The sequence below is a fragment of the Chelonus insularis genome, unplaced genomic scaffold, assembly GCF_013357705.1.
Source record: "Chelonus insularis isolate UGA/USDA-ARS -01 unplaced genomic scaffold, ASM1335770v1 contig_44_pilon, whole genome shotgun sequence".
Taxonomy (NCBI): domain Eukaryota; kingdom Metazoa; phylum Arthropoda; class Insecta; order Hymenoptera; family Braconidae; genus Chelonus; species Chelonus insularis.
Window position 1 is genome coordinate 401,531 of NW_023276585.1, and position 23,335 is coordinate 424,865.

The window sequence follows — 23,335 nt, forward strand, 5'->3', positions numbered from 1 at the left end:
TATCATAACCAAAAAAAGTGTTAAAAAATATCAATAAACATTGCCTAATTCACTGGAAATTACTTTATAATAATTATAATAATATAAGAATTAGATTCATAATTTTATGTTTTTGTTTACGATGTATTGAATTTTTTGAAATTCTTGTAAAACAATATATCTATGTTAAAAACTTGTGAATAAAAAGTTTGAAACATAACAAAATAAATACCTTTGCAATGTTACTTCAATTTAGTACTTATTAACAAAGGATGTAATCCTTAAACTTTCCAGTTATTTCTATCAACCCATAAAAATGGATGATAAAAAAATTACCAATATAATGCGTACTCCATTGAGAAATAGCAATTTGGCTAACAAACCATTTTGTTCACCTTTTAAATGTGATACTACACCGATAAAAAATAATGCAAAAAGACTGTTGTCCTCGCCAATACAGTAAGAAAAACAATTTCGCATTGAAGATAAATTTATTGAAAATATAATTATTCTATGTTCCATTTTTTTGTTCTTATAGTATATCCTTGTCTCCAGAACATCTAATTAAACGGAGACGCATTGAACTTGAAGATCCAGAAAATAGTCCACAAAATACTGATTCTACTGAGAAGGTTGAAAAAAAATTCAATGTGAATAAAAGGGATTTACTTGAATTAAAAAAACGAGTCAGAAATTTACGACAAGAAGTTGAAAGTTTAAAAGTTAAACTTGCTTATAGAAGAAAGGTAATTTTTTTAACTAACCGAAGTCTATAATTATGATCTAATTCTAATTATTTTCTGTTTAGCACAAAAAGGAAGATTTGAGAGCTGATATTGATAAATGGAGACAGGCTTGCCATAAAGCCTTAATTCAATACCAAGTAGATTGTTCAGAGAATAATCAAAGTGAAACATCTATTGAAATATCTGATATTCTGTTAAATTTAGGTATTCCTGAAGATATTGTAAAGTTTCCTAAAGATTAAGAATAATCTATATAAGTTAAGAAATCTAAAATTTTTATTATAAAGAGAGTTATTTTTTCATTTTCTACTAAAAATGTTATCATTTGATTTAACTAATATTAAAGAGTCAAAGTAATGTATAATATATTTATTATATTGAATAGAAATAAAAACGTACATTTTGCTACATAAAAAATTAATATTTGTGGGGTCTGAATGGATTGTCAGGGTCAAATAATTTAGGATCATGTATAAATGGAGCATGTTTATGGTATGTTGGCATAAAACCACTCTGTTGTGCTCTCCAAATTTCTATTTCAACAGCTTCTTGTTTATGTTTACATAAACCTGTTATGTGTCTTCCATAAACTTTTCCTGTAAATGTACTCTGGAACTGAGATAATAATCTCCAATTTTTGTAATCAGGTCGAATGTTTAAACGACATAAGATACATTTTTTTCGTTCTCGTTCAAATGGATTAGATTTTAATGTTATTGGCTAAAAAATAATTTCCATATAAATAATTTTATTCAAAAGTTAGGATCATTTAATACTTACAAGGTTATCATCGACTTCATTTTCCTGAGCAGCTGGTTCAGCTTGTTTACTATTAGTTGTATTATGAACAAGGCGATATGAAATTTTAACGGGAAATTCTAAAATAAATTGATTTATAATTTATACAAATAAATTGAGCGAATTAATGTCAAGCGTGAGGTTATGTAAATTATTTAGAAAAGTTACTTACTATAAATTTCTGAAATAGTTTTTATTATTGATATCATGATATTTTTTCTGTATTTTATTATATAAATTACTTTACAATAATTATCAATTGTCAACTTATTATTATCTTCAAATTAAAGTAGATATTTCGTTCTAACAAACAAAGACAGGCATACCGGTTGAAAAAACAGACTGGTGAGGGCGGTACCATATGTGCGCATGAATGTTGGTTGTTTTGTGTTTTGATCGTTTTGATTTACATTTTATCATGAACACACATATTTATACGATTACATTAAATATTAGATGAAAAATATCTTGTGTACTAATATGATTTATAAACGCTTTATTCACTTGGAATTATCAGATATTTGTATTATCCATGAAACATTTTACGATTAATTAGAATGAACAATTCTGAAAACGATAAACTATCGAAAGACATTGAAGAAGACGATGTAAATGTTAAATCAGAATCACCCATTAATTTAACTATTAGTAAAATGACTATAATTAACTTGGAACCTTTAATCTGGCACAATTATGATAAATCTCCAGAAAAATTGAAAGCTATGAACACAGGAAGAACAAGTATGTAAGAGGAAAATGATTTTGTCTACTATGACCTCTAATCTATTTAATAGTAATTATATCAATATTTTTTGTTTTATTGCGTAGTTATTGTTAATGGCAAGTGGCAAGAAAACCACCATCCTCTCTTGACTGGTGGACCATTATCTAATAATTATATCTTCTCTCAATTTCATTTTCATTGGGGACCTAATGAAATGGTTGGAAGCGAACATTATGTGGATAGTGCTAGGTAAAACGTTTTAAATGTTTATTTTTCACAATCACGCAATTTTTATTACGTATAAAAATGAAATATTTTAGATTTGATTTGAAAGTAATTCAACTTGTAATATTCACTTCATTAAATAAAATTTATATCGTTGATACTACGTATTCCATAGATATCCAATGGAACTCCATGCAGTTCATTTCGATGATAGAATTACTAGTCTTGAAATTGCCCGACAGAAAAAAAATGGAGTAGTAATTGCTGTTTATTTTTTTATTGTAATTGTTACTTTTAAACACGCAAAACTAATGATTTTTTACTTTGATCATGATATAAAAACTATTTTATGTTTTGTAGTTGCAGTCACAAGCAAATGAAATATTAAATAACATTATCAAGTCTCTTCCTACCTTAAAAAGACCAAATACTTCAACACGAATAGCTGCAGAACCTATCAGTAAAATTCTTCGACCATTTTCACAAAATTATTTTTTCTACAATGGCTTACTCACGGAGAAAAATGATGAATCTCAAGTTTTGTGGCTTGTTAGCAGGAGACCAATTGGGATATCGATCGATCAAGTAAGTTAACTACATTAATTCACCTGATAAATTATAAACCGACTAGTTTACTTAAAGTAACTAAAATTACGTCAAAAAAAATTATCTAGATAGCTGAGTTCCGTAAACTAAAAAGTGTGCGGTTTAAATCAATATTAAATAATTGCAAATCATTGAAAGATGGAAAACATGTAGAAGTTTTTTTTGTAAATCCTTCAGGGTCTACACATGCTTCATTACTCCCGATTATTCAAGATTAATAATTTTTATATTTGGTTGATACAAATATACATGATCTTATAAGTAATTATAAATAATATTATTTTTTTCGACGTCGACGCCGTTTAGCTCTTTCGCTCACCAAATCACAATCAGAATAAATTGCAGCACAGTTCGCACCTCCCAATCCAAGAACAGTGGCTTTGATAGATCTGAACATAGCAGACCAGGAATCTTTCTGTATCATTCGGGAAGATAGCCAGCTCATACCCAAACTATTAAATAATAATTTTATGTTATCAATTATTTACTTTTTAAAGGATTGTTGATTTGAACATTACCTCCACATAGGTATCCAAATTCTTTGAGAACTAGTAATTTGAGTAGAAAACTGATTGTCTCGACATAAGACCCACTCCAAACAACGTCCAGAATCATTCTCTGCTACTATTATAGCCTCGATAGATTGTAAAACTCGATGAGATAGTTCATTTATTTCAGAAACATCTCGATACGTTGCCGCTCGTTGATGTCTTGCTATTTCTGTTGCAACTGATGCAGTTGGTGGATACTATTGAATATAATGATAATTCAATAATTAACCAATTAGTAAAATTTCTAATCTAATCTTTACCGTCATAGCCATGAGTAATTGAATAATAAAACATCCAAAGGCTAAGAAAGCTAAAGCTGTTAAAGCTATTTCAAAGAAATCCTTGATTGACAATTCATTTTTCTTATGATGGATAGGAGGCGGTCTATGTTCTTCATATTCTTCTTCATGTGGAAGAGGTGCATGATAATGATATTCTTCATGGACTACTGGTATTACTTCATCATGTGTTGGATAATGATGAGGTGGTGGATGGTGATGATGATGGGGAGGTGGTGGAGGATGATGACTATAGTGATAACCAGTTGGAGAAGCTTCTAGATTACAAAAAAATTTTCAAATAAATTTGTTTGGACATTTTTATTATTGTAACTATTAAAAGTATTACCTTCATCGCTTTCATAATAATGCTCTGTTTTTTCATGAGATAGTGGAGCAGGAATAGCATATCCAGTGACTTCACCATCGAATTCTTCAATAGCTTCTAATGAACTTGGTCCCATTTTTTTATGTGCCATTGATTTAGCGGCGTTGTATTTGTAGTGACGATAAATATCGTCTAGAGTTGTTGTTCTAAATAATAACTGAGCATTAAGAATTTTCTTTCAAACTATGCAAAAGTTTTATTCGATGTATACCTTTGAAGCCATTCTTTATATTTACTACTACCTTCATCAGAAAGTAGTTTATCATGTACAGTGACATTAGTATCTCCTAAAAAATCTGGCATTGAGTTCATTGAACTGCTTTCATCATGACGTCGCTTTACGCGTATAGATCTCATGTCTCTAAATATTTCTTCAGCCATGAAGCCATGGCATAAGTATTCATTCATTCTTTTCCTGAGAATTTAGAATTATATTAAATAGTTTTTTCAAAAACATTTGATTGGAACAAAATTTTTAGTAAATTTAAATTATGTACCTGTGATAATCCATCTTATTTAAAGCTTCTTCAAAAGTTCCATTGTTATTCACTTTCACTCGAGCCTTTTTTTTATTTGATTCTTTAAAAGGATCACTTAGAAAAAATGTACCGGGCAATAAATCTGCTGACAAAATATCTTCCTGAGAAACACAAAAGTCATCTCCATCGTAATAACACTCTTCCGATGTTAAAGTTGAACTTATTAGTACAAATGGTATCAATAAAATGATTTTAGATTTAATTTTCATGATGATTTATTGAATAAAAATTACATTTACTCAAAAAATATTGTATAGCAACTTTGTCTTCACAAACATCAACGTTAAAATGAACTATCGTAGATTAAAAGACACACTGTTGTGTGCAATAATTATTTGGACCGCTAGATGTAATTGCTTTGACCGTGACGTTGTTGCTTTTTCATAAAAATCGTTGGTATCATTTAGACTTGCATATATTTTCTTAATAAAGTTATGTTGACTTGCTAAATAGAATTTATTCCATTAAATTATCGGAGTAATTATCAATGTAGGTTTTTCGATGATTCAGAAACTAGTTTATGTTTGACTGATACAAAGCTAAAACTTCCTGAAATATAGTAATAGATCTTTAAGTGATAATTGGAGCAGTAACATTTCAGATTGAACTAAATAAATAACTCAAATGTATCAAATATAGAAACAAAAAATTATTACACTGCTGAGAATTGAAATTATTAAGAGAAAAAAATTGAGTTTAACATCATAGGAATTTAGCAAGTCGAAAATCATTTTAAATGATAACAAATAAAGTGATTATTAAAAAGTATTAAGTCACCATAACTTGAATATGTATCATTTAAATTATTTTTTAAAAAATCTCGTTCTATCATAAACGTATTCAAATTAGTGAAAATGATCTAAAGAAAACATGTCATGACTAAACCTCATATAAACAAACTTTAAGTAATCCCCTATATTTTTAAAGACCGATCGATTTTAAATGTAATCTGACACTCATGATTAAATATATATTTATTAAAAACCACTTACGGAGCTCTTATAAATGTTTTACATCGTAGTGAATCAGTATGATTTTAGGGGATGTCTGGTTGAGGTGATGGGACCTTTTGTTCCCTTGGGAACTCGCTCACCTGTCTAATATCTAGCGAGAGTGGCAATATTCCTCCTTTCTAGTGATGTTCGTGCTACTCTATAACAGCTTCCATTCCAGCTTACAACATTAATCGCCCACTTTTCACGTTCCGGTTTTTCACCTTGTTTTTCCATCACCTACAAACAATGGAAATAAAAGAATTTCTTAAACCATAACGTGTCCAATGGATATTTTGATAATAGAATTTTATTTCTGTATTGATAGTTCTCACGTGTTTTAATGTGAGAAATTTTTTTATAGATATCATAAAAAAATACTTGTTTTTTTATTTCATTTGATTGATTGGCTCAATTATATTATATTGAATTTTATTCGTAAATACGCAATTTTAGGATTCTTATAGTTATTATTTGAGATAAATGATATAGTTAAAATAAATAAAAAGCACACTTAAATTTAATTAATTGCTGAATATATTTTATCTAATTATGTAAGATTTACGAACAGTTGGTGCTGAAGATCATGTAAAAGAATGTTTAAAATTTTTATGTTTCTAGGAATTTTATACTTCATTTATTAGGATTACTTTTGGCAAAGACGTGCTATTTTTCTCACAATTTCTCATCGCATTTGATAATTTTTAGAACCAATTTCGTAGAACAGGAAATACAGATGGATGTCATAAAACAAGTAGTATAGATAAACGAATAACTAAACTATTTTTCATATGAGTGGGTTTATCAATTATTTTATTTAATATAAAATTGAAGAAAAAATTCACTCATGATTTATCATTTTTATTACATTTATCTACTGATCATTTTTATAAGAGCCTATAGAATATTTTACTTTTGTTTATTATTATCATGTTTCTTTTCTGAAAACATTCATAGCTTCTATTTATTGCTAAGATTTTTTTGATGGAGTGGCCATTAGTTTACTTACACCAATATATTTATCCAGTATCTTTTATTTCCTGTAGCTACCAGTGATATTTAGAGGGCGGTTATCTTTACTAAAGCATGCGCACGTATCAACCAATCCTAAATTTTGGCATTGTGATAATCCATGACTTTCTACAAATTTTTTATTTCGTCTTAAATGTTTTAAGATACAATCAATTTGTTTAATTATTCAAAAAATTTATTAAAAAGGCTCAAGAAAGAAAAAAATTGTTTAGAGCAGTACCTTTTTTTAGGAACAAAAACTAGTTATTCAATAATACGTTGCTGGAACCTTTGCTCTTATTTCATTATAAATAAATTTTTTTTAAATGTCTGAGGTAAGAGTTATGAGTAAAAAAAAAAATGATTTAATGGTGGGAGAGATTGGAAGTGTCAGCGTTCTCCAGCTTGCGAGGGCGAAGATCCGACCTCTCAACAGAGAAAAGGTGGGGATAATACGTAGGGTAGTTTGCTTGCTGGACCACAACACGTGCCACCTGTCATCTATTAGGTGATACCACCTTTTCTACTGACAGATAGAGGATTAGTGGAAGATTAGTCGATGATGTGAGATCACTCTTGAACATTAGGAAAACATTTTGAATTTCTCATTTCTAAAAATTTGATCTAAATTCCACAAAATATTAAAGAATATTCCAAATAAAATGTAAATTGTTATTTACAAGAAATTTAATAAATAATAATTATTTATAAATTTCTGATGAGTTTTTAAAATATCAAGTTTTATTCTAAGCATAAAAATTTTGTGAAGTGATTTATAGGTCTTATCATTAAAAAAATGAGAGATAGTAATTCAGAATATTTTCATCAATTAAATGAACCTATGGATTATGCATCAGATTCTAGTGGAGATAGTGTGGTGAATAACTCAAGAAGAAATGTTTCATCAAGAAAAATATCTTCATCATCATCAGTGCAAAGTGCATTTTCTATAGACAGTATTCTCGGTAAAAAAGATGTTCAAAAGAGTGATTTTGAAGTTGAAGTTCAAGATAGACTTCAACATGATAACAGTGATAAAGAAATTCATAAAGAATTTAAAGAAGATCGAGGACATTTCGTGAAGCCGACCGCGATACCAGCTGTACCTGGAAATTTATATTATGAAAATAGTGAGTGAAATATATTTTTTTATTTTTAATTTATAGATCATCAATAAAAATTATGTAATACCTTTCTTAGGTATGAATAGAAGTTATTTTCCTTCTGATTTGACTTTTGCTGACAACTTTAGAGCTCCAACAGAATATCCAACATCATTGACTTCAGCACCATTCTTATATGGGAACTGGTTTACTCAATCTAAAGCTAATCAATTATTTGGACTTCAAGGTAAATTAATTTTCAAAAATATTTTTTCAATAATAAAAAAGAATTTTCAAATTTCTCTGTAAAATCTGATTTTTTAAGTCAGTCGTTAACTTTCTCAGTTCAAGTTTTACATCATCCTTTAATATTGACGGTCTATGTATGATAAAAATTTATTATATAAATTTCTGAGTAGATTTTACCGTAAAATATGAATGAATTTTCTAACAATTCTTCTTAAATGCCTACCCTTCCAACAAAAAAGTCGTAAAATGTATATACTCATCTACATTGACTGTATCTTTAGCAGAATTACATAAAAATACTTAAGGTCTCGGCCAAACATGCGACATTCAATTATTGACTGATTGTGTGAGCACTTGTCAGATAATTATTGGTGTAAATAACACATGGACAGTCATGTTGAGTGGCCGTTTCCACTTCTATTACTTTAAAATCGTTAAAAATCCTGCTAAAGATGTTAAAAATCCTAAGCAAATAATTCATGATGTAATTGTCTATGTATTTATCAAATTTTATATCTCATTAAACCGAAAAATTTACATGAGGTATAAAAATCAATAATATTCAACATCTTATATCTTTTGTGAAACAACTGATAGCTTAGCTATAGTATTCAGGACTTTTCTGCACGGAAATATAATATTATTACTTATTTTCACACTTAGACGATAATCGTTGTCAAACATACCTCATCATAAACTGTTTATGCATTTTCTTGACTTTCTGCCAAGAGACCAGATCGCATTAGGACGCTATTTATCCTTAAATATTTGAATAAAAATACCTTCTATATGTTATAGGAACTTTGTTCAGGTGATAATTGATCTTCACCCATTGTTAAGATTCAGTATTTGTTCAGCAGAAATATGACACTTAAAATATTATTTGTTTACATTAAAAGTCGTGTCTGTACAATTCATATTCTACTATTTTAGCACCCAAACCTAGTGGAAGAAGGTCCAGGAAACCTGGGATTGATCGAAAACCTAGACAAGCTTACAGTGCGAAACAACTGGAAAAATTAGAAGCTGAATTCAAAGTAAGATTAACTACTATTACCTAATGTGTAAGACTTCTAAGATTATTTTTGAATGTAAATAATTTGCTAAATCTAATTGATACTTAAAGTAAAAAAGCCAAAATGTAGCATAAAAACTACAATAAAAAACAGATGAGCAACAGGAATTCAAATGAATTTCTAATAAAATGATAAGCTGTAATAAATTTTATTCGTTATCAATTTTTTCTCAGAATTGAGTGTAAAGATATTAATAGAAGTCTTTTTAATCGGAGCCAATCTTATTTCTCAATGATATGTTCCCATTGATTAAGTCACCTATCATAGTATCAATGCAACTTTCCTAGAAAAAGAGTGAATTTATATATAAAAATTTAGTAACAAAACCTTTCTTAGTTTTTTTTGTCAATTGTTTGTTATCTATTTTTATAATATTGTTATTAAAATCCTATGGAATATTTTCTTATTATGTACATAATAAAAATCATTTAAAATAACATTTTTCAACTATTTATATAATTTTCAGGTCGATAAATATTTGAGTGTCAGTAAACGTATGGAGTTGTCGAAGACTTTGAACTTGACGGAAGTTCAAATAAAAACATGGTTTCAAAATCGAAGAACCAAATGGAAGAAACAATTGACGTCTAGACTGAAAATTGCTCAACGTCAAGGTCTCCTTTCATCTGCCTATTTTCCATCAACTCAGTATTCATTGTTACCTTATTACACATCGCCCTTGATGTTAAATACAGTTTTGACTGAAGATCCCGTGTCTTCAACGTTGCCCAGTAATCAAGCCATGCCACCAACTGATAGAATTGCTTAAGATTGGTAATCATATTCGTGATCAATACAAGGCAAATATTGAATTGGCGCCAGTAACATATTCTACACATATGTTTGATTATGTTATCTATTCGTTGCTTTACTCACGTAGACTGAATTTAACAGGGCCATTGATATTTACGTTTTGTTTAAATATTAAATATATCAGTAAATTATTAAAAAATTAACATTGAGCGAAAAAAACATTATTAATTATACATATTCTTCCATTATGACAAAATGGAAATTAGATTTAATAAGTTATGATTAGAAAAATATCATAGTTTATTCAGATACTCTCGAAGTTAAGAATGTAAGAATATTAAGTAACTTATCATTTGAATAAACATTAATTGTATATGAAATTAAAAAATTTGTATTGAAATATTAAAATATCAAATAAAAACAAAAAAGCAATTTAAATTTTTTTTATTGTTTATATTAGTGAATAAGCAATCGATAAAAGAAGGTCATTTATCTATTTTTGTCTAACAATAATAAATAAATATCTGGTGTTTTTATTTAGGCTTCATTATTATGGTGTATTTTTCATAGATTAAATTTATTTGATGAAATTCAGAATTATATCAAAAAAAGAAGTTAATTTATTCTGGTAGCATTCAGCTTTTCTATTATTATGAAGACAAGAAAAATATGAAATCAAGAAATATGATTTATTCTGACAAGTTGGGAAAATTTATTTTTCATTTAGAGATATGTATTTAAAGTGCATATACTTCGTAATTAAATAAAAAATTTATGTACAATTAATTAATTATCCAAGCTAAAACGTTATTAATTTTTATTTTTTCTTTATATGATCATCATATTGGCACCTTGTAATTCTCCATTGATACAAATATTTTCATTTAATGTTGTAGGAAAATTATTTGCTTTATATAAGCAGTATTTATAGTAATTCAAAATGTATGTTCTATGAACAAATGTTTTATTACAAATAAAAAATATGTTGAGTTCTACAACGGTATTTAATAAATATTAGTTGTAGATAAAAAGTTGTACAAAAAAATAATGTCTTTTATTATAAAAAAAACTTATTGTCACATTGTCAATGTATGTCTATAGTTGCTTAAACATATAAGATAATTCTCTAGAAGTATTTTATAACACTAGTCTTATATTTAGTAATGAATGGAAATGATAAGATGAGTGAAATAATGAATTTGGTACCTATGATGCAATTGAAGATTTCATTACATTCCTCGTTTTCTTTTTTAGTGGAACCAATAAGCCTAGGATACCACAAACTGCAACAAGTATTTAAAATTATATTTTTTTATATCATTAAAAGAGCTGTTGAATGATTTTTCGGACTTACTCAATAATTGTACTGCAATCATGATAATTAATGTCATACAATTTGCATCAATTAAATATCCAAATAACGAATTGCCAATTAATCCACCTAAGCGTGCAAATGCGCTACAAAGTGCAGCTGCCATTGACCTGTTGAAATAAAATTAGTTGTAAATGGATGAAAAGCTCCATACCATTAATTTTCTGAATTCCTCTGTTACCTTAAGTTCGTTGGGTAGAGATCTACCACTATACAAAGCACAATACTCAATCCTACAGATGAGAAAGCTTCGAATATACATGAAAGGATAAGATTTTGTAAAGAATTTTTAACAAAAAATAATCCAACGGTTGCTCCTGAAGCTAGGAAACATGATATAACTAAATAAAATTTGTAACCAAGTTTGTTGACAAACAATGGCAAAATCATGCTTAAAGGTACACATGCTACTCCTAGAATTAATGTATGCACATAAACTTCTGTTGGAATCTCTGACACGCATTCAGTACTTTCTGGAATCTGTAAAATATAAAAGTTTAATTATTCATGAAATGAGACTTGATCCGATTGATTATCTTACCGTAGCATTAGTTGTTAACTGATATTGTGAAATTTTGCAAACACTAGTAGATTCTCCAGGATAATCATTTTCAAAGCGAGCAAACCTTTGAAAAAGTTCGGGAAACCAGAGCATGAGTGCATAATATGAAGAAGCAATACAGAACATTAAAGAACATGTAATTGACGTCTTTAATAAATAAGGAGGTTTGATTAATGTCAATGACTGTGAATAAATGCCTTTAACTATAGCGACTGATTGGTCAGTTCTTGTAATGCGTCGACCCTCGTTTGTAGCTGTTTGTACTGATTTTAATCGAGTGTTCAGACTTTCACAGCCGCTTTTTGCCACTTTTTCCTATCAAAAAAAAAAACATGTTCAATCAATTGATTGATTAAAATGAATATGGAATGTAATAAATTAATCAATAATACATACCAGATAATCCTCAAACGATTTTCCTGAATTTTCTTTATACATTCGTTCCAATGCACTAGAAAATCTGGTATCTTTTCCAACTTCTGCAAGATATTTAGGAGTTTCGGGAAAAGTAAGAAGCCATAATCCTATCATAATAGATGGAATAGAACAAATTGCCACAAAAAGATTCCATGATCGGAAAAAGAAAACGCCACTCACGAAATCGATTTTTAGAGGAATGATGACCCATCCAACCACTAGATCAATTTTTTTCAAATTCTTTTATTTAATGCAGAAAAAATGTAGTCGGTTAATACTAAAAAACATTACTTACATGGCAAAACAATTAATCCAAGAGACCAAGCCATCTCCATCCAACAGAGAATCCTTTCCCTCATTTTTGCAGATTGGAATTCCCCAAGATAAGTGAAGAGAATATTAGTTTGGCCATTTATCCTATAATCATTTTGATATTTAATAATTATTCTTTTATTGGTAAAATAATAAAATACTCATAACCGTTACTTACGCAACACCACTGAGAAATTTTAAAGCTAAGTATCCCCAAAAGTTAGGAATTACAGATGATATGAATTCAATGATTCCATGGCAGAATAATGCTACTACTAGTGCTACTTTTCGTCCTTCAATATCTGCTAAACAACCCCAGAAGTACGCTCCAACGAACATTCCTACAGAATAACATGATTATTAATTGAATTTTCTGTTGATATGATGCCAATCATCTTGCTTGAATATCTAATAAATGATAAATGGTTTATAGAAAAAATTACCAAGCATTGGAGCAGCACTAATACGTCCTTTATCAATGGTCGTTAAATTAAAATCACATGCTGCAGATGGAAGAACCAAACCTACACTACTTATACTGAATCCTGTATTCATGAAAATAAGACCACAAACGATCACTACTTTGATATTAAATTTTCCAAAACCAGCCAATTCTACTGCAATTTCTGCATCACGTTCAGGTGATTGAGAATCAGTCGAAATTACTTTAATAGTCATGTTTAAATCAAAATAAGAAATGATTTAATACACGAATGACTTTACGTCGACTGAACGCAAACCTCCGTTAGGAGTCGACGAGTGCTTTCCAGACGATTCAGTTGGGACTGATGTTAGCAATTCAATCAATTTAATCGAACTGTATAAATTAAGACCTCTCAGCCACGTACATCAGTGATAGAAATGACCCAATACCTTGGTCTATTATCAGTTCCCACTCTTTTGCTCACAAATGTTTTAAATGTAGAGGCAGTGTGATAAGAAAAATTATAGTAAACCACAAACAGTACACATATATCTCGGTCATAATTATTAAAAAAATGACGGTCTCAACGCAATACTTTATATTATTTTTTGCTAACGTTAAAAATGTAATTTACATAAAAAAATATTTAAAATTTACTTTCAAAAGTTTTAGTCATCGAAATTATTTTCAATTATTTTAAAACTACTTTTTCAACTATCAGTATATATTGTTAAACAAATTTATTTATGTTTTTATCAGAAAAGTTTTGATTAGTTGCTCAATAGTGACTAGTTGATTGCAGTTGAGAATATTTAACTGGAATGTAAAAAGAATTTTACAAGTAATTGAAAACCAATAAAAACTTTTATCTTAATTATTATAATTGATTCGTTATAATTCTTAATTAATTTAAAAATAGATTAGTACATGAATCTAATTACAGAATACAATCAGGTGGAAATTAAAGATTAATTAAATATTGAAAGTAATAATTATTTAACGGTCATTAACCCTTTTATATGTATGAAATAAGTAGAAAAAAATAGGAAAGTTTATTTTTAAATTAGATGGTGGTTTAAATTATTATTTAATCAAAAACTTTAGAACAGTGAACTAAGTAGTTTCGATAGCATTGTGTATTCATGGAACTTATAGATATGATGTGTTTGAATAATGATTAATTTTGTTGACTTTTTGATTCTAAAGGGATATTATTGTAATTATCCTAATAATTACAAAATAGTTTAATCTGAAATCTAAAAATTATTTAAATTTTTAAAAATTTTCTATGGATTTATTTTAAGTTAGATATTTTAGCTGATGATGCAATCAAACTTTTTAGTTTTAACCATTTTTTTTAATGTCATTTGTCAAGTTCACTACTTGTAGAATTAATTTTATCACGGCGCTAAAATAAACTACTCAATCAATTGAAATATTATCTTCTTTTCGATCAATCTCGATATCTTCAATAGCCCTTGAGTTGTATGATTAATTAGAGAGCGTAAGAGCACGGCATTAACTGGTAAAAATACATTGTTTTTTAATAAATAGACATAGAATAGACATAATTCAAAAAACTGATAAACGCTTATTATCTAATCATACGTCTGTCTGTGAAAAGAACAAAATTTTTTTTTTATAATTTTTCTTGAAAATAAAATTGTAAAGATCATAAAAAGTGTTATCATTGATGTAAGAAATCTATGAATAACTAAAATTTATTTTCTTTGAACAACTGATTTTCAAAATTGTATTTGTAAGAAAATGGTTGCTTAAAATGCTACTGGGTTTTTTTTAAGAATGAATGATGTTATAAAATATAATAAAAAATACATTGTTATTAAATATAATCTATGATTATTTTTAATATTTTACATATCGTTACAATTTATAAACACTTATTAGTAAAGCTAGATAAAACTATAACAAAAAAAATTATGCTAAAATATTCGCACTTGATGAATTTAATACTCAACGATTTCCATAGAAAAAGATACACCAAAAACTTTTGGAATGTCTTTAACAATTTTTACACAGTAGTTATTTAATAATAATTAAAACTAAACTTTTTACAGGGTTTATGAATATTAATATTTAAATAACAACATTAATTTGATCTAAATAATGAAAGTTAAGGTAAAAAGATTAAACAATAAATGTAGGATTAATACGTATAAATAAATACTTTTACGAAAATAGTTTCATCTTATAAAAAATAATGATGAACTTTCAGTTAATTATTTTTCCCTACTTACACATTAGATGTATAATTTACATAATTATTAACAAGAATCAATCTAAAACTAATAGGATCATTCAGAATAAATCGTTGAGCATTGTCCAATAACGGACAAAGATCTATGTAAAGAATCTGAAAAACTAGAAACTCCCTTTGGTATTTTGAGCTACATGTAACTTGTGAGCATTTTATTAATCTAATTTTCTCTTTCACCTGAGAAGTTGGTGCTTATTTATTGAATGAATTTTTTTCTCAATCAGTCGAGAGTATCTTTACCAGTTCTTGGTAATAAGACGGAGAGTAATCCACACACTGTAATGAAAACAAAAATTTAGTTTATGTTTTAATTAATTAGATTATAAAAGTAATAATCTTTCGGTAATTATCTACTTACTAAATAAGAATGATGCAAATAGGGCAACAGGTACCACACAAGCAAGATCAATGAGATATCCAAAAATTAGATTTCCAACAAGAGCTCCCAATCTTCCCATGGTCAATGACAACGCTGCTGCCATTACCCTAAAAAAATATATTATTTTTTAACTCAAAGTCTCATTTATTAAATTACACTATTATTTAAAAAATCTATTTTTATTTCTTACCTGAGATTTGTTGGGAACATATCTACAATCACACAGTAGACTAGAGAAATTCCTAAAGACGTCAAAGCTTCAAAAATACATGAAAGAATGAGATTTTGATCGGCATTGACGACGTAGTAAAATCCAATGGTCACCGCACCAGAAATTATCAATGACACGACTACAAGAAAAGGTACAAAAATAATATCATATTAATAATTGTCAATTATATTTGGGATAGCATTGATAATTATCTTAAAATGTAGTCATTAGCAATTCTTACTGAGAAAAACTTTGGCTCCAACTTTATGAATGAAGATAGGAAGTATGATTGAGCCTGGCAAACAAGCAAGACCGATATAAACAGTATGTAGATAGACATCAGGAGTAATGATTGTATGACAGCCATAAGGGTCAGTATTAGTGTCATTAGGTGACAATGCAGAAACGATACACACTGATGTAGTTTCACCTGGATGTTCTTTTTCAAATTCGTCAAATCTAAATAAGCAAATTAAACATTTTTGTTATTAACATCTTAAAGTTGATAAATCAAATCCAATTATTGAAATATGTTACATTGTTCTCACCTTGTAAATAATTCAGGAAACCATACCATTAAAGTATAATAACTGCTAGTTAGTCCAAATTGTATTGCACATGCTAGAACTGTATTACGAAGATAAGGAGGTTTGCAAAGAGATTTTGTCAGTTCCCAGACTTCCGAGCAAAGAACCTTAAGATCTTTACGTTTATGCAGCCTTAAAGATCGTGTGCTCTTGTCTTTTGGATTGGTCTTTTTTTCTTGGAGAGATTTAATCTGAAAGAAAATATAAATTATAGATATTTACTACAAATAATTCAAAACAATATTAGATTAATTTAATTAAGAAAATAAATAATAAAAATTCTTACAGGATATGAATCAGGGTCACTTCCAGTATTTTGTGCATAGATCCACTTGAACACTTTCAAAGCTTTATCAGTCTCTCCGCATTCAAGAAGAAATTTTGGGCTTTCAGGGAAAGCAAAGAGCCAAAGTGATAAAATGAGAGAAGGAAAAGCACATAAGGCTACAAAGAGATTCCAAGACTTAAATTTAAAGTCAATAGAAGTAGGGGGAAGATCAAGTGGTACAATTATCCATGCAATAAGTGGTAAAGCTATGACTCCAATTGTCCAGAACATTTCCATCCAGCAGAGAATTTTTTCACGATATTTCGTTGGTTGAAATTCACCCAAATATGGGAAGCATATTCCCATTGCTCCAGTTACCCTGCACGTATAAATGAAGTTAAAATTATATCATCAAGTCGTGATATAAGTATGAATCATTATACTTACGCAAACCCGTTGAAAAACCTGAGGATCAGGAAAACCCAAAAGTGTTGAACAAAAGAGGAAATTACTCCTACTATTCCGTCCATCATTAATGTGGCAATCAGAACAATTTTGCGGCCCTTTGTATCAGCCAGGCACCCCCAAAAATAGGATCCTATCACCATCCCTATACCAAAATGGCATTGTTTTGTTAAAATATTTGTTTCATGAAATGCAATCGTGTTGTAAACACTTCAAGAAGCCGATGAATTTTATAACTCATTTTTAGGGCTTCAGAGTACTATAATCGATGCTCTACATTTTCTCGGTCGAGTTTATTTTAAATTAACATTGAGTTCTTATTTCGAAGAGTCCAAATAATTTTTGACTATTTTTAACAATGATGATAAATACAATTTTATTAAAAACCTTTGATTATCTTTATTAAGATCATTTTTGATTAGCTTCTTTACTAGATATTACATTAAATTAATTAACTAAGCATTAAAACTTGAATAACTAATAAAACGTAAATGGTTTCTACTTAATTTAATTTAGATTAAATATCCAACTAATCAAAATTACTTGACTTTTATTTTTTTTAATATTAAAAAACGATTGTTAGATAATTTAACTGAAGTTAAAATAAAAACTTATTATAAATTATTTCAGCTTCTTTAAAATTCATTAAAATAAATATTGACATATTTTTTGATAATTATTGATACAATTTATGTTTATTTAACTTTAAATTTAATGCATTTGTTCCTTTTTTGGTATTTTTTAATGATAAGAGCAGCTGCTAACATTTACCATTTAAATATTACGCAAAATAATTACTTAATGAAAAAAGAATTTACATTGTTATTGTAAATAAAAATTTTTGCCAATCATCACCTGTAAAAGATTGCCTGATTAAATTATTATGATGAAGAATTAAAAGAATTATTTTTAATGAAAAAAGAAAAATATTTTGTTTACTTTAATGTTAAGTAATTAATTCAATTTATGTACTAAAAAGGAAATGCATTTTACCTAGCATGGGTGATGCGGTGAGCCAACCCTTGGACGTTGAATCCATTTGAAGGTCGCATTGTGCTGCCGGGAGAACAAATGATAGAATTGTCACTCCAATTGCAGTGTCCATATAAATCAGACCGCAAATGGCTAGCAGCATGTAGTGGAATTTGCCGAAACCTAGACATGAGTAGTTATTAAATAATCGATGAATAATAGAAAGAATTTTTAATCTTATTTTGTATGACTTGTGGATTTGTTTTTAGCTCACTTGATTATACTTCATTACAATTAAGATACTCGTAATCTTTATATTTACTCAGAATGTTTTTTTTTTATTCCACGAATTATCACTCTCTAAATTTATTTACGTCGTTACAATAAACTGTTCTTTTCATAGCAAAAAAAAAAATTTAGATATTGTTTATAAAGTCAATTATCACTCGATTATTTCTGATAGAAATTTCATTTGGTTATTTCAGGTATTATCCACGTATATAGAAGTGTTTAATGAACTATAAAATTTTTTAGCACAATAATTTAGTTAATAAAAAAATTTAAACTCCACAACTTCTGTCTTGAATGAATACTTTTAAGAATTTAATTGTTTAATTAAAGTGCTGATAAAACAGATATTTTATAAGCTTGTTTAAGTGGTGACAATTGATGACGAGATTGGGCCAAGTTTATATTTGACATAACATGTTTTTTTTTAATCACAATTTATCAAAAATTTCATACTATCATCTTTACAAAGATCCGCCTTCACTTTTAAACTTATCTTCTTCATGTTGGATGTAGTTATCGAATCACTTTAGTACACAGATATTAAGAATATTTTTGATATATACCTGTAACGGTGATGGCATGCTCGAAGTCTGCACCTCCGTCTGCCAGGAAGTCGAGCCCTAGTAGCACAATAAATAAAATAAAATGATTAAAACTAGTACACCACTATTGATGATGATAATAATAATAAATAAATGATGATTGAACACTAACCCATGGCTGAATCCTGCGATTCTAAAGTGCTCCGTGATCGATGATTCGTAGGAAATTGGGGTCCAAGGTAAGACTGGCAGGTACCTTCCAGATGAGGTAAAACAATGTCGGTTTGTTGCTCGTGTTCCACGGTTTTGTCTTTGCCAAGCACTGCTCCCCTCACTCATTGGTGAGCAGCTGATATCTGATTGTGGATTTTATCACGCGGCAAAATTACTCTCTCCACTGACAATCAGTCACTAACAATAATTTTTTATTGGATATATTACCAAATGTCACGAGACACTGAAGAAAAAGGTTCTATCTGAAACTCAAAACTGAACAAAACAAAGAAAACCTTGAGTCAGCTTTACCACTCTAATTTAGTAAATATGTGTATAAGGGCCGTATATTCGTAGAGTACTATATAAGAGCATGATCATTCGAATAAACAAATTCTGGTTTATCAAGATTTATCCGGCTTTAATGAGAAGTTTCTAACTCAATTCTGTAAACATTTCGAGAAAATTCGTCAATTTATTGATAAGCTTGTAATGATGGAAATTTTATTGTTTTAGTAATCAAAAATCTGTCCTCATTTTGGTTTTAGTTACTATAATGCTCATTGATTATTAGAAAAACAACTTGCTACATGAATCGTCATCACAAAGAGATCCTCGAAATTGTCAACAAGGTGTTAGTCATAAGACGTGTGACGAAATAAGGTGTAAATACGTTGCAAATCTTCTCAACCCGATATGAAAACAATGATACCGATTGTTTAAATCCTTATTTAAATATATGGGTTTTTAATAAACTTTATTATTCATACTACTTCAATTTCAATGAAGAAAAAATTTAATATTGAAAGAGACATTTTTATCATTTTCCTTGAAATTATTTGATTACGATTATAGCTACTTTATAAAAATACCTGATGTGTAAAATTAATCTTAGATCTACAAATATTTTTTGGCTAAGTGTGATACTGATCATTTAGCTAAAAATATCCAATCGATTGCTACAATGGATATCATAGACAGAGGTTATTGATCGATCATTGATAATAAAGCTATAAAACTGTCAATCATTTAAATCTTGAATTAATCCACCTATAAATTACACTTGGAAATGGCTTGAAATTAGTATGTTAAATCGGTAATTTACAATTGCATATCAATCTTTTATCAGTGATCACTAACTCGGTAAATAATGATTTATTTGTTTATTAACAATAAACATTTAGAGAATCAGCAATTTAATTTTATCTTAACCAAATCTTTCTTTTATTGCGCCCGGTAGGCTAATAAAATACAACGTCGATACATTATGTAACACCATCAGAATCTTAATATTCTGTTTTTCCTTGATAACAACCTGATAAGTTTATTTTCTTTTATAAATTAAAAATTGGTACTTTTTTTCGGATAATGACACAGTCTACAAATGCCGGAAATTAGATGAATAACAATTGGAACAACAAAACTATATCTTACGTCATATTACCTACATCTTATAAATTTTATAATCTGTAATCACAGTCATATTTGATTTCATTCACTTATTAAAACAAATTTATCTCAACTTTATCACTGACAACAACACTGCACTTCTATCTTATTTCCTTGTCATAAATGACACATTTGAACTTGAAATATTTCTTATTAAAAAATTTTAGCTTTACTTAATCAACGTTATAATAACGATTATCACTTTGAAATTTATTCTAAAATTCATTTAAGAGCAGTATTCCTATTTCGACATGACTTTCAAAACCCAATTAATCTATGAAAAATATGTAAATGATCCTTACAGCTGTTGTCACAGATTTTTATTTGATCGATATTATTATTTCAATTCTAGATAACTGTCAGTTATTACTCAAACATAATTATCACTGCCTTTTTAGTAAAACTTTAAGTATATTGGGTAAAAAGTTGCCAAAAAATTACCTGTTGCGATAAAATAGGTGAAGAGAATAAGATGTATTAAAGAAAACGATTGGATACTTGACGAAAAAGGAAATTATTACGGAACTATGGAGACAGAACGACTTTAATTAGAACACAAGCCAAGGGTAAGAACAACTATAATTGCCAAGAGGAAAAGAGCAAACGAGATGTTGTAGCACGTCAGCAAGTGTCAGGGCAAGTTATTCTAATTTTGGCTACTTTGTCTGAACTCATATATCTAGCCAATCAGCATAAGTGAGCACCTGCGAGACCTATTTTCTACAACTATTTTCTATAACTCTAATGATCATTTAGCGACTGTGTATGATTTGTCAAAAGTTGACATGTAATAACTAAGATTACAAATTGGGTATTATCTCACCAAAAAATGTTTAGTATGCGAAATGATAAGAATGATTGAAAATTAGTCAATATGAATCACTTTATTTATTTGAGAAATGTCATTAATATTGTATTCTTTGTTTTTTCTTATATAAGACACACTCAGTTTGATATGTGATAAATACTTGAATAAGCACAAAAAAATGCTACAAAAGATTTTAGCTTGTCAGACATTAATCACATGTGATAAGTCATTATAAATAAAAACTTTATGTTGTACTTCAGGATTAACTTTTCATACTTTTATGTCTGACGTCGTGTCATGTTTACTAGGTAAGCATTGATGTTTTTAATTCCCTACTAACCGAATGTACATAAATTACTAGAGCTTTAATTGTATACTTTTAGTCATAGAAAATCATTTTTACAATGAGGTATCATTGGATGAAATAAAAAAAAATTGTAAATTTATTTTTGATTAAGATAAGTTGAAAAAAGTCTGAAGTTAATTAGATAATATAAATATCTTTAATTTTTCTTTAATAATAATTAATTTTCATTCAAATCTACCAAATGATTGCTTAAATCTAACAGAAAAATTGAGCATGTAAATAAAAAGATGCATCTGTAGAAGTAAGAAATGTATTGAATGTCATTGTAAATGTTTTCTTTTTCAACAGTATTATCTGAGCACTGATGATTTACCGATACTATGAATTCATTGGCATTATTAACATGAAGTCGATACTTGAACTGATGAGTGCTGTTTTCATATCATTCAGTCGAGTCAGATAGCATGCTGGCTATATAGAACAAACTGCAGCAACAATTAACCATAGTAGTTATATCATTGATACAGAGGTGATCATCCATACTAACATATGTGATGATCAAACGAGACTGATGATCATTTATTTCAGACATTATGTTTGCATGAAAATCAAGTAGAATGTTAATAACTTTTGAAAAGGGTCATTGAATTCTATTCTAAAAATGAATTAATTCAATATTAATCAATTTATCTTGCATTTCAATGATCAGTAGGTTTAATAAGATTTCCTTTGATTGATCAAACAAACCATAGCAGAAACAGAAACGTTGAACGTTTCTTTACTTGCTGATAAGTAGAATGAATATGCATAATAAAGTTCTTATCAATGATGTTTAATAAAGTCAACTCGAATACTCTAGAGTCTAGATCGCAAGGGTAACATTGACCAGGGATTTTAAATATTTCCTGTTTTATCGAGATAATGTCTGTTAAATACAATCATTGATATAATCATTAAAAGTATAAATAAAATCAACAAAAGATGCAATAAATTCTAAAAATACTTGGAGTCATTTCATTGTAAAGAGTATTTTATAACTTCAATAATAGGTATATAGATATTCTTTATTAATAATTAAATATATTAATTAATTTACCTGAATGTTTAACTTTAAGAAAGGGTGGATATTCTTACCTAGTAAGCCAAGATTAAAAATCAACCACTGGAACTTATTCGTTATCTGTTTCCATGCTTCAAGAGTTATATGATCATTCAAGTAACTGATCTGAATTAAATTTCCAGCGAAACGATTCTGGATCATAAGTAACAATAATTTCAGGCCAGCCTGTATCAATCATGTGAAGATGACTATTTATTGTTGAAGTCAATAAACACGCATTTACGACAATTGGTCTCTTTATCAACTGTTTTTAATGCTGTACGCGTGATAATTTTTATGGTTCTTCAATTTTTATGTAATAAAAACTTTAATTATTTCTTTAAGAAGTGAAATTAGTACA

At 28.3% G+C, this 23,335-nt stretch overlaps 6 protein-coding genes across 7 annotated transcripts; 3 read left to right on the forward strand and 3 right to left on the reverse strand.

Annotated features, from left to right (window-relative positions):
- Window positions 1-161: 161 nt before the first annotated feature.
- Window positions 162-1,097, forward strand: LOC118069829 (uncharacterized). The gene is made up of 3 exons (XM_035088165.1): window positions 162-438; window positions 518-725; window positions 788-1,097. Exons 1-3 carry the CDS (start codon window positions 296-298, stop codon window positions 965-967), a joined length of 531 nt encoding a protein of 176 aa, XP_034944056.1. The 5' UTR covers window positions 162-295; the 3' UTR covers window positions 968-1,097.
- mRpS18C (mitochondrial ribosomal protein S18C) lies at window positions 1,079-1,897 on the reverse strand. Its single transcript, XM_035088166.1, has 3 exons — window positions 1,696-1,897; window positions 1,506-1,603; window positions 1,079-1,445 (listed from the first exon to the last, which is right to left on the reverse strand). Exons 1-3 carry the CDS (start codon window positions 1,730-1,732, stop codon window positions 1,143-1,145), a joined length of 438 nt encoding a protein of 145 aa, XP_034944057.1. The 5' UTR covers window positions 1,733-1,897; the 3' UTR covers window positions 1,079-1,142.
- Window positions 1,888-3,389, forward strand: LOC118069831 (putative carbonic anhydrase 5). Of its 2 annotated transcripts, XR_004690690.1 has the most exons (4): window positions 1,888-2,264; window positions 2,352-2,496; window positions 2,833-3,057; window positions 3,147-3,389. XR_004690690.1 is itself a non-coding variant. In XM_035088167.1 (3 exons), the coding sequence occupies exons 1-3, from the start codon at window positions 2,081-2,083 to the stop codon at window positions 2,858-2,860; spliced, it is 357 nt and encodes a 118-aa protein (XP_034944058.1). In that variant the 5' UTR covers window positions 1,888-2,080; the 3' UTR covers window positions 2,861-3,389. The 2 variants fall into 2 exon arrangements, 1 of the variants encoding a protein (XP_034944058.1); XM_035088167.1 differs by having other exon boundaries at window positions 2,833-3,389.
- On the reverse strand, window positions 3,356-5,933 carry LOC118069832 (uncharacterized). The gene is made up of 7 exons (XM_035088168.1): window positions 5,827-5,933; window positions 4,793-5,383; window positions 4,507-4,710; window positions 4,257-4,441; window positions 3,890-4,185; window positions 3,597-3,826; window positions 3,356-3,530 (listed from the first exon to the last, which is right to left on the reverse strand). The coding sequence occupies exons 2-7, from the start codon at window positions 5,041-5,043 to the stop codon at window positions 3,356-3,358; spliced, it is 1,341 nt and encodes a 446-aa protein (XP_034944059.1). The 5' UTR covers window positions 5,044-5,383; window positions 5,827-5,933.
- A 1,708-nt stretch (window positions 5,934-7,641) lies between these two features.
- LOC118069828 (homeobox protein MSH-D-like) lies at window positions 7,642-10,224 on the forward strand. The gene is made up of 4 exons (XM_035088164.1): window positions 7,642-7,967; window positions 8,038-8,187; window positions 9,123-9,226; window positions 9,732-10,224. Exons 1-4 carry the CDS (start codon window positions 7,679-7,681, stop codon window positions 10,032-10,034), a joined length of 846 nt encoding a protein of 281 aa, XP_034944055.1. The 5' UTR covers window positions 7,642-7,678; the 3' UTR covers window positions 10,035-10,224.
- An 889-nt stretch (window positions 10,225-11,113) lies between these two features.
- LOC118069865 (uncharacterized) lies at window positions 11,114-21,353 on the reverse strand. The gene is made up of 19 exons (XM_035088207.1): window positions 21,202-21,353; window positions 19,271-19,587; window positions 19,120-19,176; window positions 18,287-18,448; window positions 17,276-17,438; window positions 16,847-17,207; window positions 16,522-16,751; window positions 16,215-16,432; window positions 15,953-16,112; window positions 15,742-15,869; window positions 15,624-15,659; window positions 13,125-13,379; window positions 12,860-13,022; window positions 12,665-12,786; window positions 12,349-12,587; window positions 11,932-12,267; window positions 11,572-11,870; window positions 11,373-11,500; window positions 11,114-11,301 (listed from the first exon to the last, which is right to left on the reverse strand). The coding sequence occupies exons 2-19, from the start codon at window positions 19,272-19,274 to the stop codon at window positions 11,225-11,227; spliced, it is 3,138 nt and encodes a 1,045-aa protein (XP_034944098.1). The 5' UTR covers window positions 19,275-19,587; window positions 21,202-21,353; the 3' UTR covers window positions 11,114-11,224.
- Between the last annotated feature and the right edge of the window lie 1,982 nt (window positions 21,354-23,335).

Excerpts from the sequence above, each read along its gene's own strand:
- LOC118069831 (XM_035088167.1), top strand. The coding sequence starts at position 2,081 with ATGAACAATTCTGAAAACGATAAACTATCGAAAGACATTGAAGAAGAC. Across the intron at positions 2,265-2,351 it reads TATGAACACAGGAAGAACAA|TTATTGTTAATGGCAAGTGG; the intron begins GTATGTAAGAGG and ends TTTATTGCGTAG. Across the intron at positions 2,497-2,832 it reads CATTATGTGGATAGTGCTAG|TTGCAGTCACAAGCAAATGA; the intron begins GTAAAACGTTTT and ends TATGTTTTGTAG.
- LOC118069828 (XM_035088164.1), top strand. The coding sequence starts at position 7,679 with ATGGATTATGCATCAGATTCTAGTGGAGATAGTGTGGTGAATAACTCA. Across the intron at positions 7,968-8,037 it reads AAATTTATATTATGAAAATA|GTATGAATAGAAGTTATTTT; the intron begins GTGAGTGAAATA and ends TACCTTTCTTAG. Across the intron at positions 8,188-9,122 it reads TCAATTATTTGGACTTCAAG|CACCCAAACCTAGTGGAAGA; the intron begins GTAAATTAATTT and ends CTACTATTTTAG.
- mRpS18C (XM_035088166.1), bottom strand. The coding sequence starts at position 1,732 with ATGATATCAATAATAAAAACTATTTCAGAAATTTATA. Across the intron at positions 1,604-1,695 it reads AACTATTTCAGAAATTTATA|AATTTCCCGTTAAAATTTCA; the intron begins GTAAGTAACTTT and ends AATTTATTTTAG. Across the intron at positions 1,446-1,505 it reads ATGAAGTCGATGATAACCTT|CCAATAACATTAAAATCTAA; the intron begins GTAAGTATTAAA and ends ATTATTTTTTAG.
- LOC118069832 (XM_035088168.1), bottom strand. The coding sequence starts at position 5,043 with ATGAAAATTAAATCTAAAATCATTTTATTGATACCATTTGTACTAATA. Across the intron at positions 4,186-4,256 it reads TTATTATGAAAGCGATGAAG|AAGCTTCTCCAACTGGTTAT; the intron begins GTAATACTTTTA and ends TTTGTAATCTAG. Across the intron at positions 3,827-3,889 it reads AATTACTCATGGCTATGACG|TATCCACCAACTGCATCAGT; the intron begins GTAAAGATTAGA and ends TATATTCAATAG.
- LOC118069865 (XM_035088207.1), bottom strand. Across the intron at positions 17,439-18,286 it reads CACCGCATCACCCATGCTAG|GGATGGTGATAGGATCCTAT; the intron begins GTAAAATGCATT and ends ATTTTGGTATAG. Across the intron at positions 16,113-16,214 it reads TGGAGCCAAAGTTTTTCTCA|TCGTGTCATTGATAATTTCT; the intron begins GTAAGAATTGCT and ends CTTTTCTTGTAG.
- LOC118069829 (XM_035088165.1), top strand. The coding sequence starts at position 296 with ATGGATGATAAAAAAATTACCAATATAATGCGTACTCCATTGAGAAAT. Across the intron at positions 439-517 it reads CTGTTGTCCTCGCCAATACA|TATATCCTTGTCTCCAGAAC; the intron begins GTAAGAAAAACA and ends TTGTTCTTATAG. Across the intron at positions 726-787 it reads AACTTGCTTATAGAAGAAAG|CACAAAAAGGAAGATTTGAG; the intron begins GTAATTTTTTTA and ends TTTTCTGTTTAG.